This window comes from Lepidochelys kempii, chromosome 20, assembly GCF_965140265.1.
Source record: "Lepidochelys kempii isolate rLepKem1 chromosome 20, rLepKem1.hap2, whole genome shotgun sequence".
Classification (NCBI taxonomy): domain Eukaryota; kingdom Metazoa; phylum Chordata; order Testudines; family Cheloniidae; genus Lepidochelys; species Lepidochelys kempii.
The window spans coordinates 19915867-19942180 of record NC_133275.1 but is presented as its reverse complement, the minus strand read 5'-3'; the positions used below and the strand labels follow the sequence as shown (position 1 = coordinate 19942180).

The window sequence follows — 26314 nt, the reverse complement described above, 5'->3', positions numbered from 1 at the left end:
GGGGCGTGAAGCCCATAAATAGCTGGCGGACGAGGCTGTGCCGGCAGATCGCTCCAAGCACAGCTGGACACATCTGCCCCTCGGCTTGGTAAGGTTTTGACCCTCCCGGATGGTCTGCGCCTAGCCGTGCGGGGCTGGGCTCACCATAGTGCAGCCCCTGTGCCTCCGGGTGGTCCAGCAGGGGGCGGTGTGCAGCCAGCATTGGCGCTGATCAGATCTGTGCAGGGGCTGGGTCATGGACCGGCTCTGGCTGATGGTGCTGGGAGCCCTGCGGGGGAACTCTTGCAGCCAGAGCGGGCACCGTGCCTGGGGCGAGGGAGGGTGGCGCAGGCAGGGCAGGCACCGGGTTTGATGGCAGGCTATGGGGTGGCTAGGAAACAGGGTCCGTGGGAGGGAGAGGGGCTGGCTGGTCTCCTAGGCCTTTTGCCTGATTGCCAGAGTCCTCCGCTCCTTGCGGCTCATCGGGTTTGGGGAAGGGGCAGCACTCAGGGTGCCCAGGGCCCATGACGTCCCCAGTGCGGTGACTCATGGGCTAAGGGGGCTACTGAGGGAGGAGATGGGAATCTGGCCTTTCGCACCCAGATGGGAGCTGGTGTGAGGGGAGCAGGCCCCAGTCCTGGCTGCCAAGCAGGCTAGTTGAGCTGGGGTGTGAGCTGAGCCTGCTCCGGAGAGCCAGCTGGGCTTCTCCGTATGATGCTTGGTCCATTTCGCACGCGGCTCTGGGCTCAGTGGGGCTGTTCCTACGGAGCGAGGATCCTTGTTACCAGTCCCTGCTGCTCACTGAATCCTTCTCGGGGCCATGCCCCCCACCACCACCACAGAGCCAGGGCTTTGCCCTCTGGACTCGAGCCAGCGGGCCCCGGTGGGGCGAACGGGCCGGGTCTCGGGGTGGCTGCAGAGCAAAGGCCAGAGCGAGATCTGGAGTAGGCTGCACTACAGCTGGGGTCTCCTACACTGTGCCAGCCCCGAGTCCTCTGCGTCAGCTAGGAGACAGAACCCCCCCAGGCCAGGGAGCATGTCTCCTCCCCAGAGGGTCACAGAACCTGCCCCCTTCCCTGTGTCTATTCAGACTGAGCTCTGGGGGCAGGGACTGTCTCAGGCTGCGTCTGTGCAGCACCCGACGAGGTGAGCTCGGGGCAGGGGGGTCGTGTAATGATGCCCTCCGGGGAAAGGGGTGCAGATTCCTGTGCATTCACTGGAGCGTGTGAGCAGGGCGCTTGGGTCCAGGCTGATGGGGCTCCCCCCAGGTAGCCTGACACCCCGGCATGCCCAGGGATGCGGAGCCAGGTCTGCTCTGCAGACATCTGAGACATCGGTTTCCGTGGAAACGCCCCAATTAGACCCAGGGTGGAAAGAATGGGGCCGTGTTTGATCTCCCTTCGGGGAGGCTGCCAGGGGCCTGCGCTCACTGGTGCATTATTCCAGGGTCCTGCCCAGGCCTGCCCAGGATCCAGCATCTGCTCCCTGCTCTCCCCAACCCGGGGCAGTGTGGGGCCCGGGGCTGTGGCTGGAGGGGAAATGGTGCATCACAACAGGGGCCTCTGTCACGGACTCACAGGACTCGTGCTCTCTTGGCTCCATACGGTCCCTGGGAGGAACCCCCTTCAGTGCGACAGCCCTGCTCAGGGGTCTACTCTTTCCCGGGGGTTAAGCCCCTTCGCCTCCTGGAACTGCACCTCTCTGAGCCTCAGCATGCCTGTCTCTGCTGTGGGCCCCCTCAGGGAGTCCCCTCGCTCTGGACCCCCGGGGCCTCCACTCGCAGAGGGAATAATGCCACCCTGTTCTCTAGACCGGAGTGACTCTCGGCCAGCGTAACACAGGAGGGTTTATTGAGCGTCTGAACCCAGCACAGGAAACTCTCAGGCCTGGCCTCCCTCAGCACAGCACATCTAAGTCTGTCCCGCATGCAGGTGGGCTCTGGCTGCTCCCTCCTCCTGGCGCAGAGACCCCCTCCTTCCAGCCGAGGCATCCGATATCACCAGCCCCAACAGCTTCTCCCCGACCTTTGTCTTCCGTCCCAAGTAAATTAGTTGCTGGGGCCCTCTCTCTGGCTGGAACTGGTTGGTCAGGTCACCGGGGTCTTCTCTCCTCAGCCCGTTGTCCTCCCACTGGTCAGAATCTGCTGACTGCCAAGCTGGGGTGGGCCTCTTAGTCACCAATTGTTAGGGTTCCCCATCTGCAGGCCATTGTTGGGGGGTCCCGGCTGCTACGTGAGGTCACACCTGGTCCTCTGCAACAACAAACCCTCTCCCACCACCTTGTTAAACATGCAGCACACAGGGAAACTGAGGCACACACACGCTATTCATGTAAAACACTACAAAAATCCCCAACTTCATCACAGCCTCCCTGGCCAGGTGCTGAACAGACATGGAGTGAGAGAGACTTCCTGCCCCCCAGAGCTCACAATCTGAACAGACACAAGGGGGAGGGGAAACTGAGGCACAAAGCAGGAAAGTGACATGTCCATGGGCACTCAGCGGGTCAGTGGCAGAGCTGGAAATGGAGCTGGTCCCAAGTCCCAGCCCCATGGCCGCCCAATAGGATGTGCTGCCTCTTTAACTATACAGCCATGTCAGGGCGGTGGGGCCCTGGGGAGGGGTCTGGGTCCCAGCCATGGGGGAGGCCAATCCAGCTTATAGCAGCCAGGAAAGACCTCCATGTTTCTAGTGGCCCGATGCTTATGAGTCAGGATGGGCTCCATCCCCAGATACTTTAATAGGAGGATCTGTGCCCCCTTTCTCTGCCCTCCCTGCCCCCGACTCCTCCGTCCTGCCTCTCCTCACCTCCACCCCAGCTCTCCCAGCCCTCTCTGCTTACAGCTCCCTTTGAGCTGGACCTGAGCTGAGCAGCTCACCCTCCCCAGACCCAAGGCTGCCAGGGCCCAGCCAGCTGGGGTGCAGGGACAGGAGCCTTCTGGCTACCCTAACTCATGCCCTGGCCTGGGTTTTGCTGTGGCTGGCAAACAGAGCACAGGGATGTCCTGCCCTGCTGCCTCTTCCCAGCTGGCCCAGCCCAGTTGGTGCCCCCAGCCCTGGTGACCTGGGGCACAGCTATGCGATGTCCTTCCTGTCTGTGCCTCCCCAGATGGGGGAGACACTTTAAATGTGTGGCTGATTCTGGCTCAGCAGGGGCATTGCAGGGAGGGGCCCTGGGGCAGGGGGCTGTGCTTTGCCTGACCCCCTTTTCTTTTACTTCAGTTCCTAGAAGCTAAGGATCTAGGCCAAGACTGTGCTCCAGGACCTGACCCCTCCCCGAGACCCGGTCCTCCCGCTCCCTGAGACGATGGCGAACATCACCATGGATAACTTCTCATGCTATGAGGCATCCATCGTGGGGTACCGCTACGTGGCCGTGAGCTGGGGCGTGGTGGTCACCGTGGTGGGCACACTGGGCAACGTGCTGACCCTCCTGGCCTTTGCGGCCGACGCCAAGGTGCAGACCCGCTTTAACCTGCTCATCGTCAACCTGACGCTGGCCGACCTGCTGTACTGTGCCGTGCTGCAGCCCTTCTCCGTGGACTCCTACCTGCACCTGCACTGGCGGGCCGGCCCCAGCTTCTGCCGTGTCTTTGGTATGCTGCTCTTCGTCTCCAACTCAGTCTCCATCCTGACACTCTGCCTCATCGCCGTCAGCCGCTACGTGCTCATTGCCAACCCAGCCCTCTTCAACCGGGTCTTCTCGCGCCTGGGCGTGGGGCTCGTGGCCCTGGGCGCCTGGGTCCTCGGCTTCGCCAGCTTCGCCCCGCTCTGGCCCGTCTTCGTGCTGGTGCCCAAGGTCTGCACCTGCAGCTTCCACCGCATCAGGGGCCGGCCCTACAGCACTATCCTGATGGCCTTCTACTTTGTGGTGGGCCTCAGCTGCGTGGGCATCTTCTACTTCCTCATCCACCGCAAGGTGAAGGGGGCGTCCCACGCCATGGACCGCTACAAGCTGAAGAAGGCCAGCCTGAAGGGGCCTTATGTCGCTGGGGCCAGCTTGGCCACTCCAGGCCAGTTTGTGGAGCTGGACAGCGGCGTGGACACGGGCGTCTCCCAGCCCTCCAGCATCTCGGAGCAGGGCCACACCTCCAAGACGCTGGTCACGGAAAATGGCCCAGCCCCAGCCCTCACCCCAGCCCCTGCCCCCGCCCCTGCCCCCGCCCCTGCCCCTGCTCCTGCCCCCGCAGCTCAAAAGCTCAAAAGCCTGCCCTCCCAGCCCAAGGACAGCAACAAGGAGTTCCGGAAGGTCACCCGCATGTGCTTCGTGGTCTTCCTCTTCTTTGTCCTCAGCTACATCCCCTTCCTCCTCCTCAACATCTTCGATGCCAAGAACCGGGCGCCCACATGGTTGCACATGGTGTCCGCCAACCTGACCTGGCTGAACAGCTGCATCAACCCCGTGCTGTACGCCGCCATGAACCGCCAGTTCCGCGAGGCCTACACGCGTGTGATCTCCACCATCTCGCGCCGCCTCCGGTGCCTCTGAGGGCTGGGGTCGCAGGGGGCAGGGCTGCCCCAGATCAGAAAGCTGCCTTGGTGCTGCCCTGCCCCCCTGGGGGACCCCATATCCTGTCTTGCCCCAGGGGAGGACATTGGACCCAAGCACAGACTCATGCCAGATGCAAGCTTTGCCCTGCCCCAGTGCCTCCTGCTGGTGGCAAGAGCACCGCCCTGTCTCTAGGGGGGTGGCAGGGGCAGGTTGGTGCTGAGCCCTGCCCCACATGGGCCGCCAGTTATGGGCTCTGCACTGCCTTCGCAGAGTGCTAGCGTGGACTGTCCCTTTACCCACCATCCTTGGCCTGGTGAGGTGGTGGAGGCTGGCTGGGCCCTGCCTTCCCAGCTCTATTTATTGTCTGTTCCTGATTTACACCTCGTCATTTTTCTATCACTACCTCAATAAGCAGATCCATCCACCATCAAGTTGCAGTGGGGGAGGTTTAGATTGGATATTAGGAAAAACTTTTTCACTAAGAGGGTGGTGAAACACTGGAATGCGTTACCTAGGGAGGTGGTAGAATCTCTTTCCTTAGAGGTTTTTAAGGTCAGGCTTGACAAAGCCCTGGCTGGGATGATTTAACTGGGAATTGGTCCTGCTTTGAGCAGGGGGTTGGACTAGATGACCTTCTGGGGTCCCTTCTAACCCTGATATTCTATGATTCTATGATTCTATCCCTGTGTGTCTAGTATTGGCTGCATTGCCTGTTCCCAGCCAGTGAACAAGCCCTCCATTGGCTGTGGGGTGGGGAGGCCTGGGGCCGGGGCCAACCATAGGTCTGGGCTATGTGCGTATCCAAGCACCAAGTGTGGGGAGGGGATGGGAAGGGGAGGGGATATGTCATGAACACAGAGATAAGGGTAACATAAAATCCCTCCTGGGAAGCTGTACTAAATTGCTTTACCTGTAAAGGGTTAAGAAGCTCAAATAACCTGGCTGGCACCTGACCAAAAGGACAAATAAGGAAAGAAGATACTTTCAAATCGGGGGTGGGGGGGGGTTGTGCTCTCTTTTTTTGTTCTCTCTCTTAACGCAGAGAGAGAGACCAGGCAGGTAAAACATCTCCTGAAACATACCTGAAATGATTCATCGAAGATTACAAAAATTGTAAGCAAGGGCAAGGAAATACATTAAATTATCTTTTGTTTTAGCTTGTGAATTTTCCCTATGCTAAGAGGTAGTTTTATTCCTGTTTTTTAAAACTGTGAAGCTAAGTCCAGAGGGGAGTCCTCTGCGTTTTAAATCTTTTTATTTCCCTGTAAAGTTACCTTCCATCCTGATTTTGCCGAGGTTCTTTTACTTTTTTCTTTATAATAAAGTCCTTCTTGTAAGAGCCTGATTGATTTTAGTGTCCTAAAGATAAAAGGTCTGATCTGTACTTACATTAAAACCAATTGGTTGATATATTATTCTTAAGCCTCCCCAGGAAAGGGGATGAAGGAGCTTGGGGGGATATTTTGGGGGACTAGGGACTCCAAGTGACCCTTTCCTGAATTTTTGGGTAAATCACTTGGTGGTGGCAGCAATACTGTCCAAGGAGACGGAAAGGAAGTTGTGCCTTGGGGAAGTTTTCAACCTAAGTTGGTGGAATATAAGCTTAGGGGAGTCTTTCATGCAGGTCCCCACATCTGTACCCCAGAGTTCAGAGTGGGGAGGGAACCCTGACAGGATATTAATGGGGTCCTGGGTTTTTCTAGGTCCAACCCACCCCAAGGCAATACCAACTGCTCTGCCCTCAGCCTGGGGCCTCCAGCTGGTTATGTGCTGCCTAGAACCCCAAACTCTCTGAAGGGCTGGGGCGGGGGGAGGTGTGGACTGGCTTGCCTCTCCCCCGACCACAGTGCCTCGCTGTGGGGGATGGGCCCCGGGGCAGGGAGCCATGGCGAGCCTTTGCTTTGTGTGGGACTGTCAGCTCTAGACGGAGAGTAAATATGGAAGGGAATGGGACCCATGGCAGGGCTGGGCCACAGAGGGATGGGGGTTGGGGCTGTGCGGGGGGGGGGGGGGAACTGGGGCAGCGCGGGGAGGGAGGGAGGACTGGAGTTAGATCCTGTTCCGTTGCTGCCTCTTTATCCACAAAGAGGACTCCTGCCCTGATGATTAATGGGGAGAGGCTCCTGCCCCACTCACTGTGGGATAAGGTTGGCCCCTAGGTCCACCAGAGCAGAGCTGGGCCCCAAGGCCAAGCACCCCCACCGCCCCAGGCTGACAGAGAGACATGGCCCTGATTTGCCAGTCCCCAGGCAGGCTGATGCAAGGGGTTGCAGGGCAGGTGGCAGCCCTGAGGAACAATGCCTGGCACAGGGCTGGGGTGTGTCAGTTGTGAGGTGGCCTCGGGAGCACAACGTCCATTCGGGCACAAACAGGCTGAAGCCAAAGGGATGGCACCTGGTTCTGAGCCAGCGGGAAGCTCAGCCCAGCCAGGGCCGTTCCCCTGGGGATCCTGCTGGGACCCCCATCACCTCCCTCTCCTTGCTGCCTCTCAGGACCCCCCTCCCAGCCCCCACCAAAGTTCTTTGCTAGTCCCACCTCCTTCCTCTCTAGTGCAACTCAGGGGTCATCACCGGCTGGGGGCTCACTCTGGGCCCATGCAGCCAGCAAACAGGGGCTGAGCCCGCTCTCTCCACTGCCTGCTGATGCCTGGGCCCCTGGCAAGAGATGGCAGTGCCTGCCTAGCCACCCCTAGGGCACGGGCCACAGACCTGTTTCCTCTGCACCAGCCACACACCCCCGTGCATCATTCTGCCAGTGCAGGGAACTGCGCCCCAGGCCTGGACCCCCCAACAGAGCCCCCAAGACCTGTAACCTGACCCCCACCAGAGCCTGCCCCCAGGCCTGGAACCCCCAGTCACAGCCCACCCCCCACTCCCCGCCCGAGGCCTGACACTTGCCCCCACATAGAGCCCCTGAAGTCTGGAACCACCTCCACAACCAGAGATGGCAGCTGCTGTGAGTCAGGTTCAGGGTCCGTTAGGGGCATGACACGGTATGCATGGGGCGGGGGGGCTGTTGAAGCAGCCGCAATGCCCCCTGGAGCTCCCCTCTGTGGGGCAGGGGCCCTGTTGCTGGGTGTCCCCTAATGTCTGGGGAGTGAGATTCACACACGCAACCTGGCAGAGCATCCCCAGCTCAGCCCACCCCCACTATCTGCATGAGCTGCCTGGCGCCCCCAGCCCCTATGAGCTTCCAGTCAGCTCTAGCCCCCCTCCCTCCCTCCGTGTGTTGCTCCAGCGTCGCTGCACCATGCTGCATGGGTGGCCTGGACTTGCCCAAAGAGATTGCACAAGGCTCCGAGTTGCATCCACCCCTTTGTTCTCTGCTGACAGGGTGGGGAGAGGTGTCCCCAGGCTTGCATATTGCACAGGGCAGGGAGAGGAGGGGAATGAGATTCTTGCGTTCCAAGTTTACTAACAGGCTGTGATGAAATGGGGGATTTTCTTGGTTTTTTTCAATGGTTTGCATGCAGAGGGGGTGGGACTCAGTTTCCCTGGGTGTTACTGGTTTAACAAGGTGATGGGAGAGGGAGTTTGTTGTTACAGAGGGCCAGCGAATGGCCTGGAGAATGGATACCCCAGCGACTGGTGACCCAGTGACCGGGAGGCCCAGCTTGGGAGTCACAGCTGGGTTCTGGCCAGTGGGAGGACAATGGGCTGCGGAGAGAGGACCCTGGTGACCTGACCAGCCAGTTCCAGCCAGTGGGGAACAAAAGACAGCTGAGAGGAGAGGAGGCCAGGCCATCCTGTTTACCTGGAGAGAAGACAAAGGACAGAGGCGGAGCTTGGGGGCAGGTGATATCGGATGCCCAGCTGGAAAGCGAGGGATCTCCGGGCTGGGAGGAGGGAGCCCGCCAGAGCCCACCTGCATGCGGGACAGACCTAGATGTGCTGTGCTGAGGGAGGCCAGGCCTGAGAGTTTCCTGTGCTGGGTTCAGACGCTCAATAAACCCTCCTGTTTTATGCTGGCTGAGAGTCGTGCTGGTCTAGAGAACAGGGTTGCATTATTCCCTCTGGGAGTGGAGGCCCCTGGGGTCCAGAGAGAGTGGGGCCCATGGTGAGAGACAGGCCTGCTAAGGCTCAGAGAGGTACAGTTCCAGGAGGCGAAGGGGCTTAATCCCCGTGAGAGTGTGGACCCCCGAGAAGAGCTGTCCCACTGAAGGGGGTTCCCCCCAGGGACCGCATGGGGCCAAGAGTGGGCATGACCTGTGAGTCCATGACAACGTGGTAGCAGAGGATGGTTGGCGGATGCACCCTGTAGACGGCTGGCTGTGAGCGCAGGCACTTTGCAGGGAGTGGCTGCCAGTGATAAAACGAGGGAATTGAATGAACCAGCGCAGGAATGTCCTATACCCCGCTCCGTAAGAGGGACCTGGCACGTCTGTGCAGGGAGAGAGGGCTGAGCATGGGGAGGGTCTCTCAGGAGCAGCTGATGGCTCAGCTTGTAGAGAATGACCAGTCTGAGGAACAGGCTCCAGATCCCAGGGGGGCTCCCAGGGTGCCCAGAGAGCCGGGGAGTAGTCGTGGGGGCAGTCCATGTAGCAGCCAGGAGTCTACTGGACCTGACTCCCCAGTCAGCCCAGGGGGACCCTTTGAGAAGGCTTGTGATCTGAACCAGATTGACCCAGCAGACAGGCTCCACTCTCTGACCCTCCTGCTGGGTCCCCAGGCCATAAAGGCGAGGGGGGACTATGACCTGTTCAAACAGGCTTTGCTGTTGAAATTTGAACTGACCCCCGAGGCATACAGGAAACGATTCCGGGGTGTACGCAAGACCCCAAGGGTCACCTACAAGGAGGTCACCAATCTGCTGGGGGAATATCTCCGCAAGTGGGGGAAGGGCACAGGGGCCACTACCGCAGAGGAGGTGTGTAACCTGGTAGGGTTGGGGCAGCTGTATGACATCTGCCCTCCAGACCTTAAGATCTGGTTAGTGGACCAGAAGCCTAAAGATCTGCGCAGTGCGGGGGCACTGGAAGATGAGTTTGTGGACAGCAGATCGGGGGATCCCCCACATTGGGGACTCAGAAGGGGAGTCACACAGAGATGTCTCAAGGGTGGGACTCCAGGAAGCCCAACTCAGGGGTGCCCATGAAGGCCGGGTGGGCTTACCCCTGTCGTGGGACTTGAGGGACCTGAAATGTAATTACTATGGCCAAAAAGAACACAAGGTGACGCAATGCCTGAAGAAGAAGGAAATGGCAGGCAAGCAGAACCCGTGGGGTGTCAACTGGGTGGAAGCCCACCGAGAGGGGGCACCATCAGTCCAGGGGGCCGCAATGAATAGGGTTATGCCATGGGGAGGGGACAGCCAGGCTAGGACAGCAAGGGAAGGCAGGGCTCCAGGTCCAGAGCGCCCATACTCAATCCACTGGGTGAGGGTGGGACAGGCCCCGGGGAACAATTGCCACGTCATCCCCATTGAGGTCAGGGGAGGGAGCATCCTGGGTTCTGGGACATGGGCACAGAGGTGACACTGGCATGGCCCCAGGTGATGGACCCAGACCAGTGAGCACCCGATGCATATGTGACCCTGAGAGGAGTGTTTGGGCCCCCCGCAAGGTGCCTGTAGTGAGGATACACCTGAAATCAGGGGCTAAGGAGGGACCCTTGATGATGACCCTTGATGATTTAACTGGGAATTGGTCCTGCTTTGAGCAGGGGGTTGGACTAGATGACCTTCTGGGGTCCCTTCCAACCCTGATATTCTATGATTCTATGATTCTATGATTCTATGACCCAAAGAGGTTGTGGTGCACAATCACCTGCCTACCGAGGTGCTAATGGGTCCTGACTTGGAGGCCTGGCCAGATGGCACTCACAGCTCCCTGGTCCTTACCTGGTTCCAGTGCCAGCGAGGGACGTGGGATCGAAGCACTGAAGGTAGGGCTTGACAGGGCTGGGTTGGAGCCTCTGTCCCAAGGTGGGGAAACTGAGGCACCGCCAACCAGGGCTGTACCCTCAAACCCAGGAGCTGAATTCCAGATGAAGCCGCAGGAGGATCCCTCCTTAAAGAAGCTGAGGGCCCTTGCTGGCCACAGCGGTGCAGGATCCCACAGCAGGGCAACCCAGTTGGGGAAGAAACACATTCTGGTGGTGGTAGATTTCGCTACGTGCTACCCTGAGGCCATGTCGTCTATGGAGGCAGACACCGTGGCAGAGGTGCTGCTCACCATTTTCAGCAGAGTGGGGTTCCCCAAGGAGGATCTTACAGACCAGGGGTCCAACTTCATATCAACCCTGCTCCAGTGCTTGTGGGAGAAGTGTGGGGTCCGACACACCTGGGCCTCGGCGTGTCACCCTCAGTCCAACGGGCTGGGGGAGAGGTTCAACGGGACCCTAAAGATGATGCTGAAAACCTTTATGGACCAGCACCCACAGGACTGGGAGAAGTATTTAACCCACCTGCTGTTCACATACAGGGAAGTGCCCCAGGAATCCACAGGGTTTTCCCCATGTCACAGAGTCCCTGGGCGATGCTCTGGAACTGCTCCCCATGAAGCCAGACAGGACTCTGGGGAAGTCTCCTGTCTGTGAGCAGCCTGTCTTCAGGACACACAGCTCACACAGCTTCCTGGGTCTGACCTCGGAGCATTCAGCCTCCTCTGCCCCTCCGTGCGAGTCCGCCCAGGTGGGGTCCTGGGGAAGCCAGAGGGCCCTGCACCCCAACTTCGCAGTCAGACGTGACTCTCAGCCAGCAGTAAAACAGAAGGTTTATTAGACGACAGGAACATGGTCTAAAACAGAGTTTGCAGGTGCAGAGAACAGGACCCCTCAGCTGGGTCCATTTTGGGGGGCAGTGAGCCAGACAACCACAGCCTGCACTTCACTCCATGTCCCAGCCAGCCCCAAACTGAAACTCCCTCCAGCCCCTCCTCCTCTGGGCTTTGTCCCTTTCCCAGGCCAGGAGGTCACCTGATTCCTTTGTTCTCCAACCCTTTAGCTCTCACCTTGCAGGGGGGAAGGCCCCAGGCCATCAGCTGCCAGGAAACAGGGTGTCGGCCATTCTCTGTGTCCAGACTCCTGCACACACCTGCCCTCTAGGGCTCTGCAATGATCATACACCCTTACCCCACCACCTACATACTTAAGAACTGCATAGGGGAAACTGAGGCACCCCCACACTGTTCAGAGGAAACATTAAGAACAGTCCCACTTCTTCACACCCCGTTCCAGTTGCTGTATGGGAGGAGAGTGAGGGGACCCCTCAACTTGATAAGGGCTGAGTGGGAGAGGAAGACCTCCTCTGATGGAGTATGCACTGACCTTCTGGGAAAAGCTCACGGAGCTCATGGGCTTGGCCAGGCAAAACCTAGGAAGGGCAGAGAGGAAGCAGAAGGTCTGGTACAACCGACGTGCTGCTCCTATGCTACCAGGGACCAGGGATGCTTCTCATCCCCATGAGGAAGCACAAGCTGCAAGCTGCCTGGGACGGCCCCTTCAAGGTCATCAGACAGGTAAATGAAGTGAAATATGTAATGGAACTGTCCATCCGGGCACACCGCCACTGAGTGCACCATGTCAACATGATGAAGCCATACTGGGCCAGGGAGAAGTTGGGGCTGGCTGAGTGTAGGCAGTGGGAGGAGAAGGGAGAGGATCCCCCGGTGGGACTCCTCCCTGAGGTAGGGGCTGACCCCTCGCTGGAATCAATTCTCCTCTCAGACCAGCTAATCCCTGCCCAGCAGGCAGAGATCAGAGAGGTGCTGCCTTCACACCGGCAGCTGTTCTCCAGCCGGCCTGGGCTCACTAACCTGGCTGTTCACCGGGTGGAGACGGGAGCCAACCTTCCCATCAGGTGTTCCCCATTCAGGGTCACTAGGAAAACAACCCAGGATCTGGAGAGCAGGTTGGAGACATGCTGGCTTTCGGGGTGATCCAGCCGTCCTCCAGCCCCTGGGCCTCTCCCATGGTGCTGGTCCCCAAGAAGGACGGGTCGATCCAGTTCTGTGTGGACTGCTGAAAACTCAATGCCATCACCATGTCCGATGCCTACACCATGCCTAAGATTGATGAGATCCTAGATAAGTTGGGGGCTGCCCAATACCTCACTAGCATGGATCTTACCAAAGGCTACTGGCAGATGACTTTGGACCCAGAGGCCAGGGTGAAGTTTGCCTTCGCCATCCCAGTAGGGCTCTTCGAGTTCCTGGTTCTGCCTTTTGGTCTCAAGGGGGCACCTGCCACCTTCCAGTGCCTGGTATATCAGTTACTAAGGGGGATGGAGGACTTTATTCTAGTGCAGTGGGACTCAAACTTTTTTACTGGCGACCCCTTTCACATCGCAAGCCTCTGCGTGCGACCCCCCCTTGTAAATTAAAAACACTTTTTAATATATTTAACACCATTATAAATGCTGGAGGCAAGCGGGGTTTGGGATGGAGGTTGACAGCTCGCAATCCCCCATGTAATGACCTTATGACCCCCCTGAGGGATCCTGACCCCCAGTTTGAGAACCCCTGCTCTAGTGTATATTGATGATATCTGTGTATTTACCCAAACCTGGGAGGACCATGTGTCCCAGGTGAAGGGGGTGCTGGGTCACCTCCAGGATGCAGGAAAAGCTGGAAAGTGCAAAGTGGGGATGGCAGAGATGTCATATCTGGGCCACAAGGTGGGGAGCGGTCACCTGAAGCCGGAGCCGGCCAAAGTGGAGGCAATCAAGGACTGGCCCGCTCCCCAGAGTAAGAAGCAGGTCCAGACTTTCATTGGGATGGCAGGATACTACCGGAGGTTTGTGCCCCACTTTAGCTCCCTGGCAGCTCCCCTCACGGAGCTTTGTAGGACGGGAAAGCCGGACAACATGGTCTGGACCCAGCAGTGCCAGAAGGCTCTCTGTGCACCGAAGGGGGCACTCATTCAAAGCCCAGTGCTGCTAAACCCGGATTTTAACAAACCCTTCCTGGTGTTCACCGACGCCTCAGACATGGGGCTGGGTGCGGTGCTGAAGCAAACTGATACTAAGGGGGAGAGACACCCCACTGTGTACTGGAGCAAGAAGCTGCTGCCCCGGGAGCAGCACTATGCGGCCATAGAGAAGGAACGCCTGGCCATGGTGTGGGCCCTTAAAAACCTGCAGCCAGATCTATCTGGGGGGTGCTTCACTGTGTACACTGACCATTCGCCCCTGACGTGGCTGCGCCAAATGAAAGGGGCTAATGCCAAGCTGCTGACATGGAGCCTGCTCCTCCAGGGTTATGACATGGAGGTGGTCCATGGGAGGGGGAATGCCAATGCTATCACCGGGTGGGGAGCCCTGGAGTTTCCCAGAGCGCTGGCTAAGTGACACCTCTCAGTTCAGATGCGAAGGGGGCAGAGATGTGATGAAGTGGGGGGGGGTTTCTTGGTTTTTTCTTGGTTTTTTCAATGGTTTGCATGCCGAGGGGGTGGGACTCAGTTTCCCTGGGTATTATTGGTTTAACAAGGTGATGGGAGAGGGAGTTTGTTGTTACAGAGGGCTAGCGAATGGCCTGGAGAACGGATACCCCAACGACTGGTGACCCAGTGACCAGGAGGCCCAGCTCGGGAGTCACAGCTGGGTCTGGCCAGTGGGAGGACAATGGGCTGTGGAGAGAGGATCCCGGTGACCTGACCAGCCAGTTCCAGCCAGAGGGGATGGTGGAGAGGAGGCCCAGGTGACCCTGTTTACCTGGGACAGAAGACAAAGGACAGGGGAGGAGCTGTTGGGGCCGGTGATATCGGATGCCCAGCTGGAAAGCCGGGTCTCAGGACGGGAGAGAGGGAGCCATCAGAGCCCACCTGGATGCAAGGGAGACTTACATGTACTGTGCTGAGGGCAGGGGTGAAAGTAACTGAGGACACTTAACCGGTACGGGCGGGGTGGCTCTTGCCCCTGGAAGGGGCGGGGCCTCGGGCAGAAGGGGCGGGGCTGGGGGGCAGCATAACCCAGTCGGCCCTTCCAGGCCACCTGGCCCGCACTGCCCGGGGCTCCCGTGTTGTTTTAAAGGTGCTGCAGTAGCAACAGCAGCATCAAGAGCCCCGGGCCCTTTTAAATAGCCGGCCTCAGGGCAGCTGCTCCCTTTGCTGGGGGTGGGGGGGGCAAAAGGGCAGGGACATTTAAGCGCTGCAGGGTCCTTTGCCTTGGCAATGCTTTAATGTTGCTGCACCCCCCGTTGGTGGCCCTGCCGGTACGGACCCTACCAGCAGGGCCGCTGACAGGCCGCGGCCGTGCTCTAATGTGGGCTGGGTATGGGCCGGGGCGGGTTCTTATCGGTATGCAGTACCGGCCTGTACCGGCTCACTTGCACCCCTGGCTGAGGGAGGCCAGGCCTGAGGGCCCTGAGAGTTTCCTGTGCTGGGTTCAGACGCTCAATAAACCCTCCTGTGTTAAGCTGGCTGTGAATCACTCCTGTCTAGAGAACGGGGTTGCATTATTCCCTCTGGGAGTGGGGGCTCCGGGGGTCCAGAGCAAGGGGACTCCCTGGAGGGGGCCCATGATGAGAGACAGTTGTGCTAAGGCTCAGAGAGGTGCGGCTCCAGGAGGTGGAGGGGATCCCTGTGAGAGAGTGGACCCCCGAGAAGGGCTGTCACACTGAAGGGGGTTCCCCCCCAGGGACCACACTGGGCCAAGGGTGGGCATGACCTGGGAGTCTGTGACACAGGCCTAAGCCAGAGATCCCCTACCCTTACCCCAGAGGCATCGGAGTGCAAGGGACAGGAGCTGGGCTACAGGACTCTACAAGAAGCAGCATTGCCTAATGGTCACAGTGCCAGCCTCAGGCACAGGACTCCTGGCAGAGGGGCCCAGTGCCAATGAGTGTCCTTGCCCAGCAGGGGCCTGGGCTCTGGCCAGCCCCAGCGTCACCCATCTCCCTGTCATGGGCCCCTCTGTCACTTTTGAAACTCCTCGGTGTTGTGAAATGGGAAGCAACTGCACCATCATGGGCTTAGCCCTGGCCGGCAGGAAACAACCATGACAGGCCCAGGGCATGCGGGTGTTTCAGCAACAGCACAGGACATGGCAGGGGATGTTCAGGGGAATGCTCTGCACTGCGTGGGCAGAGAGCCACGGGCCTGGGCCAAGAAGCCGGCCCAGGGCTACACTGAGTATCTGTGCCCCGAGGCTGGAAGGCCAGGACCCAAGCAGCTCAGGGCTCCCCATGTTGGAGAGAAGGGGAATGGCAGGGGTGGTCAGCTTTATTTCCATGTTATTTACCCATAATTCCACCTGCCAAGTTTGGTGGTTTATGTTGCATTTTTGTGTCTGTTATAAACATATCTTTTAAAAATAAACCATTACCCCAGTTGTGACCAACACAGAGCCCTGGCGTCATATCATGTCTGCCTTGTGGGAAAGGTCACCCCAACCATACAACCCCTGGGCTTTGGTTGGGCAGGGAACTTTGGGACACCCTGGGAGACAAGTAATGGGTACTAAAGAGTTTGAGTTGAGTGGGGTGTTTTAAGGAAACATTTTTATGATGGCTTCTGGGTGGGTGAGGAAGCGAAAGCTTGGGGGTAGGAAAAAGGTTGCTACTCTGTGAGGGGCTATGTTTGACACCAGAGTTTGGGGTTTGTCTGGGCTGGGTGCTTAGTGAGATAGAGTCTGCCCAAACTCCTGGTATCCTGACTTGGGTTTTTTGCATATCTGTCTCGATCTGCAAAAACAGCAAGAAGTACTTGTGGCACCTTAGAGACTAACACGTTTATTTGGGTATAAGCTTTCATGGGCTAGAACCCGCTTCATCAGATGCATAGAGCGGAAAATACAGTAAGCAGGTATAAGTAGACAGCACATGAGAAGATTGAAGTTGCCTTACCAAGTTGGGGGTCAGTGCTAATGAGACAATTCAATTGAAGTGAAAGTGGGCTATTATCAACAGAAGGAAAAATAATTTTTGCAGTGGTAATCACAGTGGCCCATTTCAAACAGTTGACAAGAAGGTGTGAGTAACAGTAGGGGGAAATTAGCATGGGGAAATTAGTTTTTACTTTTTGTAGTGACCCATCCACTCCCAGTCTTTATTCAGGCCTAATTTGATGGTGTCCAGTTTGCAAATTAATTCCAGTTCTGCAGTTTCTCATTGGAGTCTGTTTTTGAAGTTTTTTTGTTGAAGAATTGTCACTTTTAAGTCTGTTATGGAGTGTGTCCAGGGAGGTTGAAGTGTTCTCCTACTGGTTTTTGAATGTTATAATTCTTGACGTCTGATTTGTGTCCATTTATTCTTTTGCATAGAGAGTGTCCGGTTTGGCCAATGTACATGGCAGAGGGGCATTGCTGGCACATGATGGCATAGATCACATTGGTAGATGCGAACTTGAACGAGCTCCTGATAGTGTGGCTGATGTGGTTAGGTCCTATGATGGTGTCCCCTGAATAGATATGCGGACAGAGTTGGCAATGGGGTTTGTTGCAGGGATTGGTTCCTGGGTTAGTGTTTTTGTTGTGTGGTGTGTAGTTGGTGGTGAGTATTTGCTTCAGATTGGGGGGCTGTCTGTAAGCAAGGATTGGCCTGTCTCCCAAGGTCTGTGAGAGTGAGGGATCATCCTTCAGGATAGATTGTAGATGCTTGATGATGCACTGGAGTGGTTTTAGTTGGGGAACGGGGAAGTTTAATTGAATTGTCTCATTAGAACTGGCCCCCCACTTGGTAAGGCAACTCCCATCTTTTCATGTACTGTGTATATATATTCTGCCTACTATATTTTCCACTCCATGCATCTGATGAAGTGGGTTTTAGTCCACGAAAGCTTATGCCCAAATAAATTTGTTAGTCTCTAAGGTGCCACAAGGACTCCTCGTTGTTTTTGCTGACACAGACTAACACGGCTACCCCTCTGAAACCTGTTTAGATCTGGTGAGTCCTCTGGGCCCTTCTCTGTCCTTGATAACAGATTTCCCTAGTCTGGGTTCCAGGAGGTCTCTGTGTGCAGGGTATGGGGGGATCCAGGAGGACTCTGTGTGCGGGGGAGGAGGAATCCAGGAGGACTCCACATGCAGAGGAGGGGGGATCCAGGAGGTCTCTGCGTGCGGGGGGCAGAGGATCCAGGAGGACTCTGCGTGCGGGGGAGGGGGATCCAGGAGGACTCTGCATGCGAGGGGCGGGGGATCCAGGAGGACTCTTAGTGTGGGAGAGGGGGGATCCAGGAGGTCTCTGCATGTGGGGGAGAGGGGATCCAGGAGGTCTCTGCGTGAGGGGGAGGGAGGATCCAGGAGGACTCTGTGTCGGGGGAGGGGGGATGGGAATCGCCTGCAGAAGGGAGCAGGGCTGGTTTATCTGATTTCCATGAGGGGGACCCGGACGTCATGGCCCCAGCCCTTGTAGCTGCTGTTGGCCCCCGGCTGAGGGCCGCTTGCGCAGGGAGACGGGGTCCGTCTGCTCACAGCCTGGCCCCACCTGGTTTTCTGAGCCCCCTGCTGTCTGCCCAAGTCTGACCCCCCCAGAGACTAGAGCTGGGGGCAGGGCAGATCCCAAAGCACCGCAGGAGGGACCCTGGCAGCACAGCGCGTGCTCGCAGCCTCAGGACTCTCGGTGCCACCATGAAACAGCCCAGTTCAGCCTCAGTGTGGGCCGGGAGGGGCCCAGCACTGGAACCGCAGAGGGGCCTCAGCTCAAGAAGGAGACATGGGGCAGGGAGCCTGGGGCTGGGAGAGGAGAGGGCAGTGGGTTGGGATTGAGGAGTAGCAGCCGCAGAGCTCTGTGTGGAGGGGGAAGCCCAGGGCTGGGATAGCTGGGACTGCAGGTCGGGATTGAGGGGCACCAGAAGAGCTGGGTGCGGGGAGCCCAGGGCTGGGATAACTGGGGCTGCAGGTCGGGATTGAGGGACACCAGCAGAGCTGGGGGGAGCCCAGGGCTGGGATAGCAGGGGCTGCGGGTTGAGACTGAGGGGCACCAGCAGAGCTGGGGGGGTGGAGCCCAGAGATGGGATAGCAGGGGCTGCAGGTCAGGATTGAGGGGCACTGCCAGAGCTGGGGGGAGGGGGAGCCCAGAGCTAGGCTAAGCTGGGGGGCTGCAGGGAGTTCCAGACTCCAGGGGATTCTCTGTTTGTCTTTCACATGCACAAAACTTGCCCCCGTTCCCGTCTTGCTGAGCCCAGAGGCTCTGTGGAGGGTCACGTCCCACATGACCCTGCCTGGTGTTGCTGGTCAAGGGAGAAGAGACTCAATGTTCCCGCTGGCCCATGAGAGACTCTTGTCGCCGGGAGGGTGACACCAGCCCCAGGGGATGTGGCATCAACTCTGTTTCCTTCTGCAGATTCCGGGCAGGACGTTTCCTTCCCCATAAATTTTCCAGTGACTCAGCAACGCCTGCAGAGCCCGGCACCTCTGGCTTTCCAGTAGGGGTGACATGGGGCTGTGACAGTGTCGGTCCAACAGTGCTCGCCGGGACTCCCACACTGGGGGCTGGCATGGCCCACGCTTCCCTTGGCGCCTCTTGTGCCTGCTTCCCTTGGAGAACAAACCAGCCTCTTTGGGGGCCCCCAGCACTGCCACCCTGCAACGCCCTCCTGCGGGGAGCATTGAGACCCCTTCCCCTCATAACTGCTCCATTCCCAGGCCCCCAAGTAGAAAGCTCTGCTGCCCCCAGAGAATGGTGACCCCAGTCCAGGCACTGCCCCTGCCCTGTGGTGAGGAAGGGCAGCCCAGTGGTCAAAGCACGGGCATGGACTATGGGAATTCTCAGTTCAAATCCCCGCTCTGCCACAGAGCCCTCACTCCCTGTGCCTCAGTTCCCCTCCATAATACAGGCGTGCATGGCTTGAGGCCACAGACAATGGAGAGGCTCCAATGCTGTGGTACCGGGGGCCAGCCTAGTACCGGGGCGGCATCTCCTTGCCCCAATGCAAACTGTGATGCAGCTGCAGATCGTAGGGTAGCAAAGCCCAAAGGGGAGTGTCTGGCGGGTTTGGGACTGGGGGGCCACAGAGAAGAACATTCAGCCCCTAGTAGGGAGCTGGGGCAAATGCTGCAGTGCTCTGAACTGGGTGTGTGATCAGCCAGAGCCCTTCAGGGCAGGTCAGTTCACGCTGGGCCTCACTAGCCCCAGCACCCCTTCCCATCTCATGTACACCTGGGCCTTCCTGCCCGGCAGGGCCTGGTGGCTCAGAGCCCCCCTCCCCCCCCCCCCGAACCCCACAGCTGCAGCAAACGTGAGCATCTCACTGCATAGGACACCCTCCACCCCCCATTGGCATGTGTCACCGCAGAGCCCCACTCCCCATCTGGGAGCCCCTCTATCCAGGGGCGGCGTTTGCTGTTGTCCCCGCCCCCAAACTTTTCATAGGTCTTATCTGCTCCCCCCAGCTCCTGACTCTCCAGGATCTGATGGACTCACAGATGCTTGTCCCCCACAATTTGTCTGGAATGACCCTGCCCCCACCACGGCCCATGGGGGACACAGCCCGGGTGCCCCCCAGCCGCCGCACTGCCCCCAGCCGCCCCCTCAGCCCCGACTGCCCGGACACATTACAGAGGAAAAGGAGACGTGGCTGGGTGGGGGATCGGCATTGGTGCTGGAATTAGGGGTGCTGGCACACCCCGTGGCTTGAAGTGGTTTCCAGTCTATCCAGGATTTACAGTTTGGTTCAATGGCTCTCAGCATCCCCACTATACAAATTGTTCCAGAGCTCTGGGGATTGGTGAGGGGATGCTGCCACCTACTGGCCAAGGACCTCCCTCACCCCGGGGCTGAACCCTGGTCTACACTACAAATGTCTGCCCGAACAACTACATCACACGGTTGGGGGGGAGATCCGACACACACACACACCCCGGTGATGGGAGGGCTTCTCCCGTCACCAGAGCCACCGGACGGGGAGATACTCTCCTGTCAGAGCAGGCAGTGGCCTCACTCAGTGCTGTGGTGGGGTCGCTGCAGCATAGTGTAGACGAGCCCCGAATGCAGACCTGAGTCCAGCCGGGGTCTTCCTGCCAGCCCCTGGGCTGACTCCCTGGGGCCTCAGCTCTCCCTGGCATTCAGCTCCAGTGTGCACCAGGGCGCAGCACCCCCTCCAAAGCCTCCCGCGACTCCCTGGGTCTCGGCCCCAGCCCCACTCCGGGGCTGTCTGACTGCGTGTCTATGCAGCGCCCTGGGCTCCGTTGGGGCCTCTTGGTGATGCCCCCCGCACCCCCAGCTCCCCTGCAGTTCCAGCAGAGTCCAGCAGTTCTTCTCCCCAAGGCCATCTGACACTGGGGTGGGCCCCTCCCACTCCCTGCAGCACAGCGCCCCCTACTGCCAGCACTGCCTGAGGAGAGAGGCCCCCCCCCACTCCCAGCACCCTGCCCCTGCCCAGGCAAACACCAGTCCCACACCTAGGCCCGGGGGCCCCTGTGTGTGCCATGAATTGGGGCTGGTAGCTGAAGCTGACTGGTGGCTGCTGGGAGCTAAAGAGGCTCTTGTGTCTTCAGATGGGAGATGGTTACAGGAAATGCCACTGCTGGGGGGGGGGGGGGCTCTCTCCTGAGGCAGTGCTGGCAGTAGGGGGCGCTGTGCTGCAGGGAGTGTGGGGGGGCTCTCTCCTCAGGCAATGCTGGTAGTAAGGGGCGCTGTGCTGGAGGGAAGGGGGGGCCCTCTCCTGAGGCAGTGCTGGCCGTAGGGGGTGCTGTGCTGCAGGGAATGGGAGAGGTGCTCTGCCTCGGAGTTTGGGCGCAGGACAGGGCTATGGGCTGGGCCAGGGGGTTGGGGTGCAGAGGGGTGAGGGCAACCTGAACGCATAACAACCTGTTCATCTGGCTGTCCGTTAGCGGCAACAACTGCCTGGGGTCACTTTGGAATCCTTGAGTCTACCTCTTCTTCTGAATCCACCATCTGTATCGATTGCTCTGGCTGAGGAACAAACTGTAGACATCGGCCTCAATCACATATGATCTGGGTGCTGAATTCCTTTTCTTTATGCTAGGTGGAGTTGTCCTGCTGTTCCCCCATCCTATTTGGCACAAACAAGGTCACTAGGTTCTAGACCCAGCAGGTCGCTGAGTGACATCTGTTGTAAAAGTGTTTGTAGAGTCTTTTTGCCCTTTTCTCTGATTTGTCTACTCTCTTCATGTCCAGCCACTCTGGAGATAGGATCTGTCCCACAGCTGGAATAGTAGTTCTGAGGTGTCTCCTAATTAGGAGTTGTGCTGGATTGTATCCAGTAGCCACGATTGGTGTTGCTCTGTAGCTCAGAAGAGCAAGGGACTGGATCTTCCTGCTGTTGGATTTTCTTGATTGTCTGTATAGCTCTCGCACCCTCTTCATTCATTTGTGAGTAATGTGGGCTGCCAGTAATACAATCAAAATCATATTTCATTTGGAATTATTTAAATTCTGCTGGAGTGAATTGAGATCCATTGTCCATCACTAGTTGTTCTGGAATACCACAGTGAGCAAACGGGCACTTCAGTTTCTCCATACCATGTGACATGTTATGCGGGGGGAGGGATAGCTCAGTGGTTTGAGCATTGGCCTGCTAAACCCAGTGTTGTGAGTTCAATCCTTGAGGGGGCCATTTAGGGGTCTGGGGCAAAAATTGGGGATTGGTCCTGCTTCAAGCAGGGGTTGGACTAGATGATCTCCTGAGGTCCCTTCCAACCCTAAGCTTCTATGATTCTTCCATGATTCTATGTCTTTCAACTACATGGTTTCTATCTACCTGGGGAAATAGTCCAAAATGACTACCTAATGATGTCCTCTGAATTCACATGAATCTGTAGCTACTCTCTTCCAAGGTCTCTCTGGTAGAGGTGTTTGTACACTGTATGGTTCAGCATGGTCTCGTAAGTTGAGTTGTACTGGATGTGCTTGCAAAAGTCCAATATCATCAAATACGCCATCAAGTTCTTCCACCTCCCTCACTAGGTCTATCATGGCTGCCATGCTGCGGCTGAGAAGGTTCTTGGTCTTTGATTGTTTGATCACATGCACTCTGAATGCAAAGCTTTTGTCTTTGTAAGTTGTTTCTGTGGTGAACTGGCCCATACGGTTCAGGATACCTCCAGGATCAGTCAGGGCTGTGTCTGGTGACTTCAGCTCTGGGCGGGGCTGACGGTTATTGTAAGTCCCTTCTCAGATGACTATGACATCTGCTCCTGAGCCAATTTAAAGTCAATAGTCTTGCCATGAATCTTTAGTTTCACTCTCCAGGCAGGTTTTGTGTCATCATACAAAATGGGAAATGACTGCCTAGGAAGGAGTACTGCGGAAAGGGATCTTGGGGTCATACTGGATCACAAGCTAAATATGAGTCAACAGTATAACACTGTTGCAAAAAAAGCAAACATCATTGTGGGATGTATTAGCTGGAGTATTGTAAGCAAGACACAAGTGTGACATTGCACTCCATATGTTTTATGGAAATATGCTTATGAGTGTGAATATGATGTAACTGGAATATGCTTTATGCAAAAGGGCTCTTGTAAGGTATCATAACGAAGATTATAATCTACTGAATATATTCCTCCTATTTGTATGCATGTATCATTCTTGTATCTGAACCTAGAAATATGAAGTATAACTCTGAGGTCCTACTGTAATTATGTAAAGTGTGGGCCATTAATGGTGGTTTAGAATCTTGATGGCTCCCACTGACTAGGACAATTAGTTGTAAATGGTTTATGTACCTGCAAGCCTTCCTGTGTACATGTGGGACAGTGCAGGAAGAATGGAGACTAGGGGTCTTACAATGACATGTGACTATGTCACATGATACTGGAATCCATCTTAATCTGGTACTTTTCCATTTAGAAGGAGGGGTGAGGACCCAGAGGGACAAAAGAGTCCTGCCTTGTGCCAAAGCTATAAAAGGAGGTGTAGCAGGACAAAAGGGGTGCTAATCATGAGAAAACCCCTGCTTACCACCTGAGATGTCTGCTGGAACTAACTGTACCAAGGACTGTACCAGGGGAAAGGATTGGGCCCAGACTAGGAAGGAGTCTAGTCTGTGAAAGAAGCTTATTGGAACATCTCTGAGGGTGAGATATTACCTGTAATCAGTTTCTTAATATATTAGGCTTAGACTTGAGTGTTTTGCTTTGTTTTGCTTGGTGACTTACTTTGTTCTGTCTGTTATTACTTGAAACCACTTAAATCCTACTTTTTATACTTAATAAAATCACTTTTGTTAATTAAGAAACCCAGAGTAAGTGATTAATACCTGTGGGAGCAAACAGCTGTGCATATCTCTCTATCAGTGATATAGAGAGTGAACAATTTATTAATTTACCTTGTATAAGCTTTGTACAGAGTAAAATGGATATATTTGGGGTTTGGATCCCATTGGGAACTGGGCATCTGGGAGATAGGTAACCTGCTAAACTGTTTTCAGTTAAGCCTGCAGCTTTGGGGGCATGGACCAGACCCGGTGTCTGTCAGGCAGCAGGCTAGCATGTCTGGCTCAACAAGACAGGGTTCTGGAGTCCCAAGCTGGCAGGGAAGATGGGCTCAGAGGCAATTTCAGCACATCAGGTGACAGTCCCAAGGGGTTTTCTGTGACCGAACCCATCACAATAAGAAGTAATTCTTCCACTCTACTCTGCGCTGATTAGGCCTCAGCTGGAGTTTTGTGACCAGTTCTAGGTGCCACATTTCAGGAAGGATGTGGACAAATTGGAGAAAGTCCAGAGAAGAGCAACAAATTATTATTAAAGGTCTAGAAAACATGACTTATGAGGGAAGATTGAAAAAATTGGGTTTGTTTAGTCTGGAGAAGAGAAGACTGAGAGGGGACATGATAACAGTTTTCAAGAACATAAAAAGTTGTTACGAGGAGGAGGGAGAAGAATTACTCTTCTTAACCTCTGAGGATAGGACTAGAAGCAATGGGCTGAAATTGCAGCAAAGGAGTTTTAAGTTGGACATTAGGAAAAACTTCCTAACTGTCGGAGTGGTTAAGCACTGGAACAAATCACCTAGGGAGGTTGTGGAATCTCCATCATTGGGGATCTTTAAGAGCAGGTTGGACAAACACCTGTCAGGGATGGTCTAGATCAGGGGTCTCAAACAGGCGGCCCGCATGTGGCTTGCGGAGCTATTTGCTGCGGCCCGCCAAGCTCCCCGCTGCCCCCTCCAGTCATTTTCTGCAGCCGCCAAACTCCCCTACCACGCTGCCCCCCCCAGCGCGCCTCGTCCCCTCTCCTCTACCTACCTCTAGGCGCTTCCCGCCGCCAAACAGCTGTTTGGCAGCACATAGTGGTTTCCAGGAGGGAGGGGAAGGAGCTCAGGGGAGGAGGCAGAGAAGTGGTGGGGTAGGGGAGGGATATGAATTTTTCCACATCTTGTGCATTTAGGCTGTTAGGCTTTGGTGTGTGACTGGAATTTGTCCCTCTTAGCCTGGGAGTTCTTTCTCCTTGCCTCAGATGTCTAATGGTAATGACTTGTAGCACTTACACTGCATATTTTAACACTTCTAAGTTAGTTTTTTGTTTGGCAAGTTGCTCTTTGATTTGCTGCCTCATCAGCTCACACTCTTTGCTATCTGAATAGCTCTGCGTAGGGTTAAATCTGCTTTTAATTGTAGCTGTTGTGGAAGATTTTTATCTGTTAACGCAATAACCAGCTTGTCTCTGGCATTTACATGTTTTGCAGTTTCAGAATCACATTTTTCAGCCAATGTATGCAGAGCCCTTATAACACATCCGGTATTTTCCTCTGGTCCTTGAATTCTCTGGTGAAAACATGTTCTTTCCTGAACCACAATTCTCTGATGTATAAAATGTGACACTGGCAGTCGAGCTCATGCCAGAGTGTATTCAGGCCAATTCACTTGTGTATTAGTATAGATCAAAGTGATTGTTGAAGGTAGAAGAGTGTATTTAGGGTTTAGACTTCATAAAACTAATGGGATGCTACTTGCAATGTTTTCACTTCCCGGTATCCTGTTATGATGCAGCAGGGAACATTTACACTGACTATAGCCCTGTAACTAAATAACCCAGCAAAGAAGTTGTGGAATGCTAATGAAGGACTTTCACAGAAAAGTGCTAATTTCAAAGCAAGTGGCCATTGTGTGTGATGACCAGAGGGCAAAGACTCTAAGTGTATTCCTCATTCACCGTCATCAGAGGAAAAGCCCACTTGGGTAGTGACCCTGACAGCTTGTTTGCTGTGAAAGGAAGCTATAAGAAGGGATCCAAGGAAAGCTCCTTCATCTCTGGACTGTTTGGACTCTGGCAGGGAAGTGTAGCAGGGATCCCCAGAGACAATCTGGGTACCCTGAAAAGACTTTCGGGAAACTGGCTGTTTATGAGATCTCTGCCACCATTTGGCATTACAAGCTGTGACTCACCAGTGTGTATAGTTCACCTGCTTTAATCTCTTAATAATTTTTGTTTTCTTTTCTTAGCTAATAAGCCTTTAGTTAGTTTACTATACAATTGGCGGCCAGCGTTGTCTTTGGCATAAGATCTGGAGTGCCAATTGACCTGGGGTAAGTGTACCAGATGTGGGCTGGCTACCCAGCTTCCACCTCAGAGCGATACACAGAAGATCTGTCTTCCTTGCAATCCTTTAACGCTCTGCCGGGTACAGCGGAGGTTAGCTTAATAAACCGTGCGACACACACGCCACCTAGTGGCACAACAGTATAGTACAGTTTAGCATGCCATTACACCCATGCTCCCCCCAGCTCTGCCAATGACCTCCTGACCCACAGCCCCCTGCTAACCTCCCCACACAGCTCTGCCAGTGCCCCTCAATCCCGACCTGCAGTCCTCCTGCTGTTTGGGGTCTGGAGCCATGGAACGGAAGGATGCGAGTTTCAGCAGGGCTGTTGGTCGCCAGCTCACAGGGCCCACAGAGACGCTGGGGGAGAAGCCATCAGCAGCTGCTTCAGGATGAACAAGCTCAGTTTCAGCCAAGGGCTCCCTCCGACCCAGGGGGAGGACACCACTCCCCCACCGCCCTTTC

General features: G+C 56.0%; 1 protein-coding gene across 1 annotated transcript; it reads left to right on the top strand.

Moving 5' to 3' along the window:
• The first annotated feature begins 55 nt into the window (after positions 1–55).
• GPR84 (G protein-coupled receptor 84) lies at positions 56–5807 on the top strand. The gene is made up of 2 exons (XM_073318489.1): positions 56–88; positions 3201–5807. The coding sequence occupies exon 2, from the start codon at positions 3286–3288 to the stop codon at positions 4465–4467; it is 1182 nt and encodes a 393-aa protein (XP_073174590.1). The 5' UTR covers positions 56–88; positions 3201–3285; the 3' UTR covers positions 4468–5807.
• Positions 5808–26314: the final 20507 nt, after the last annotated feature.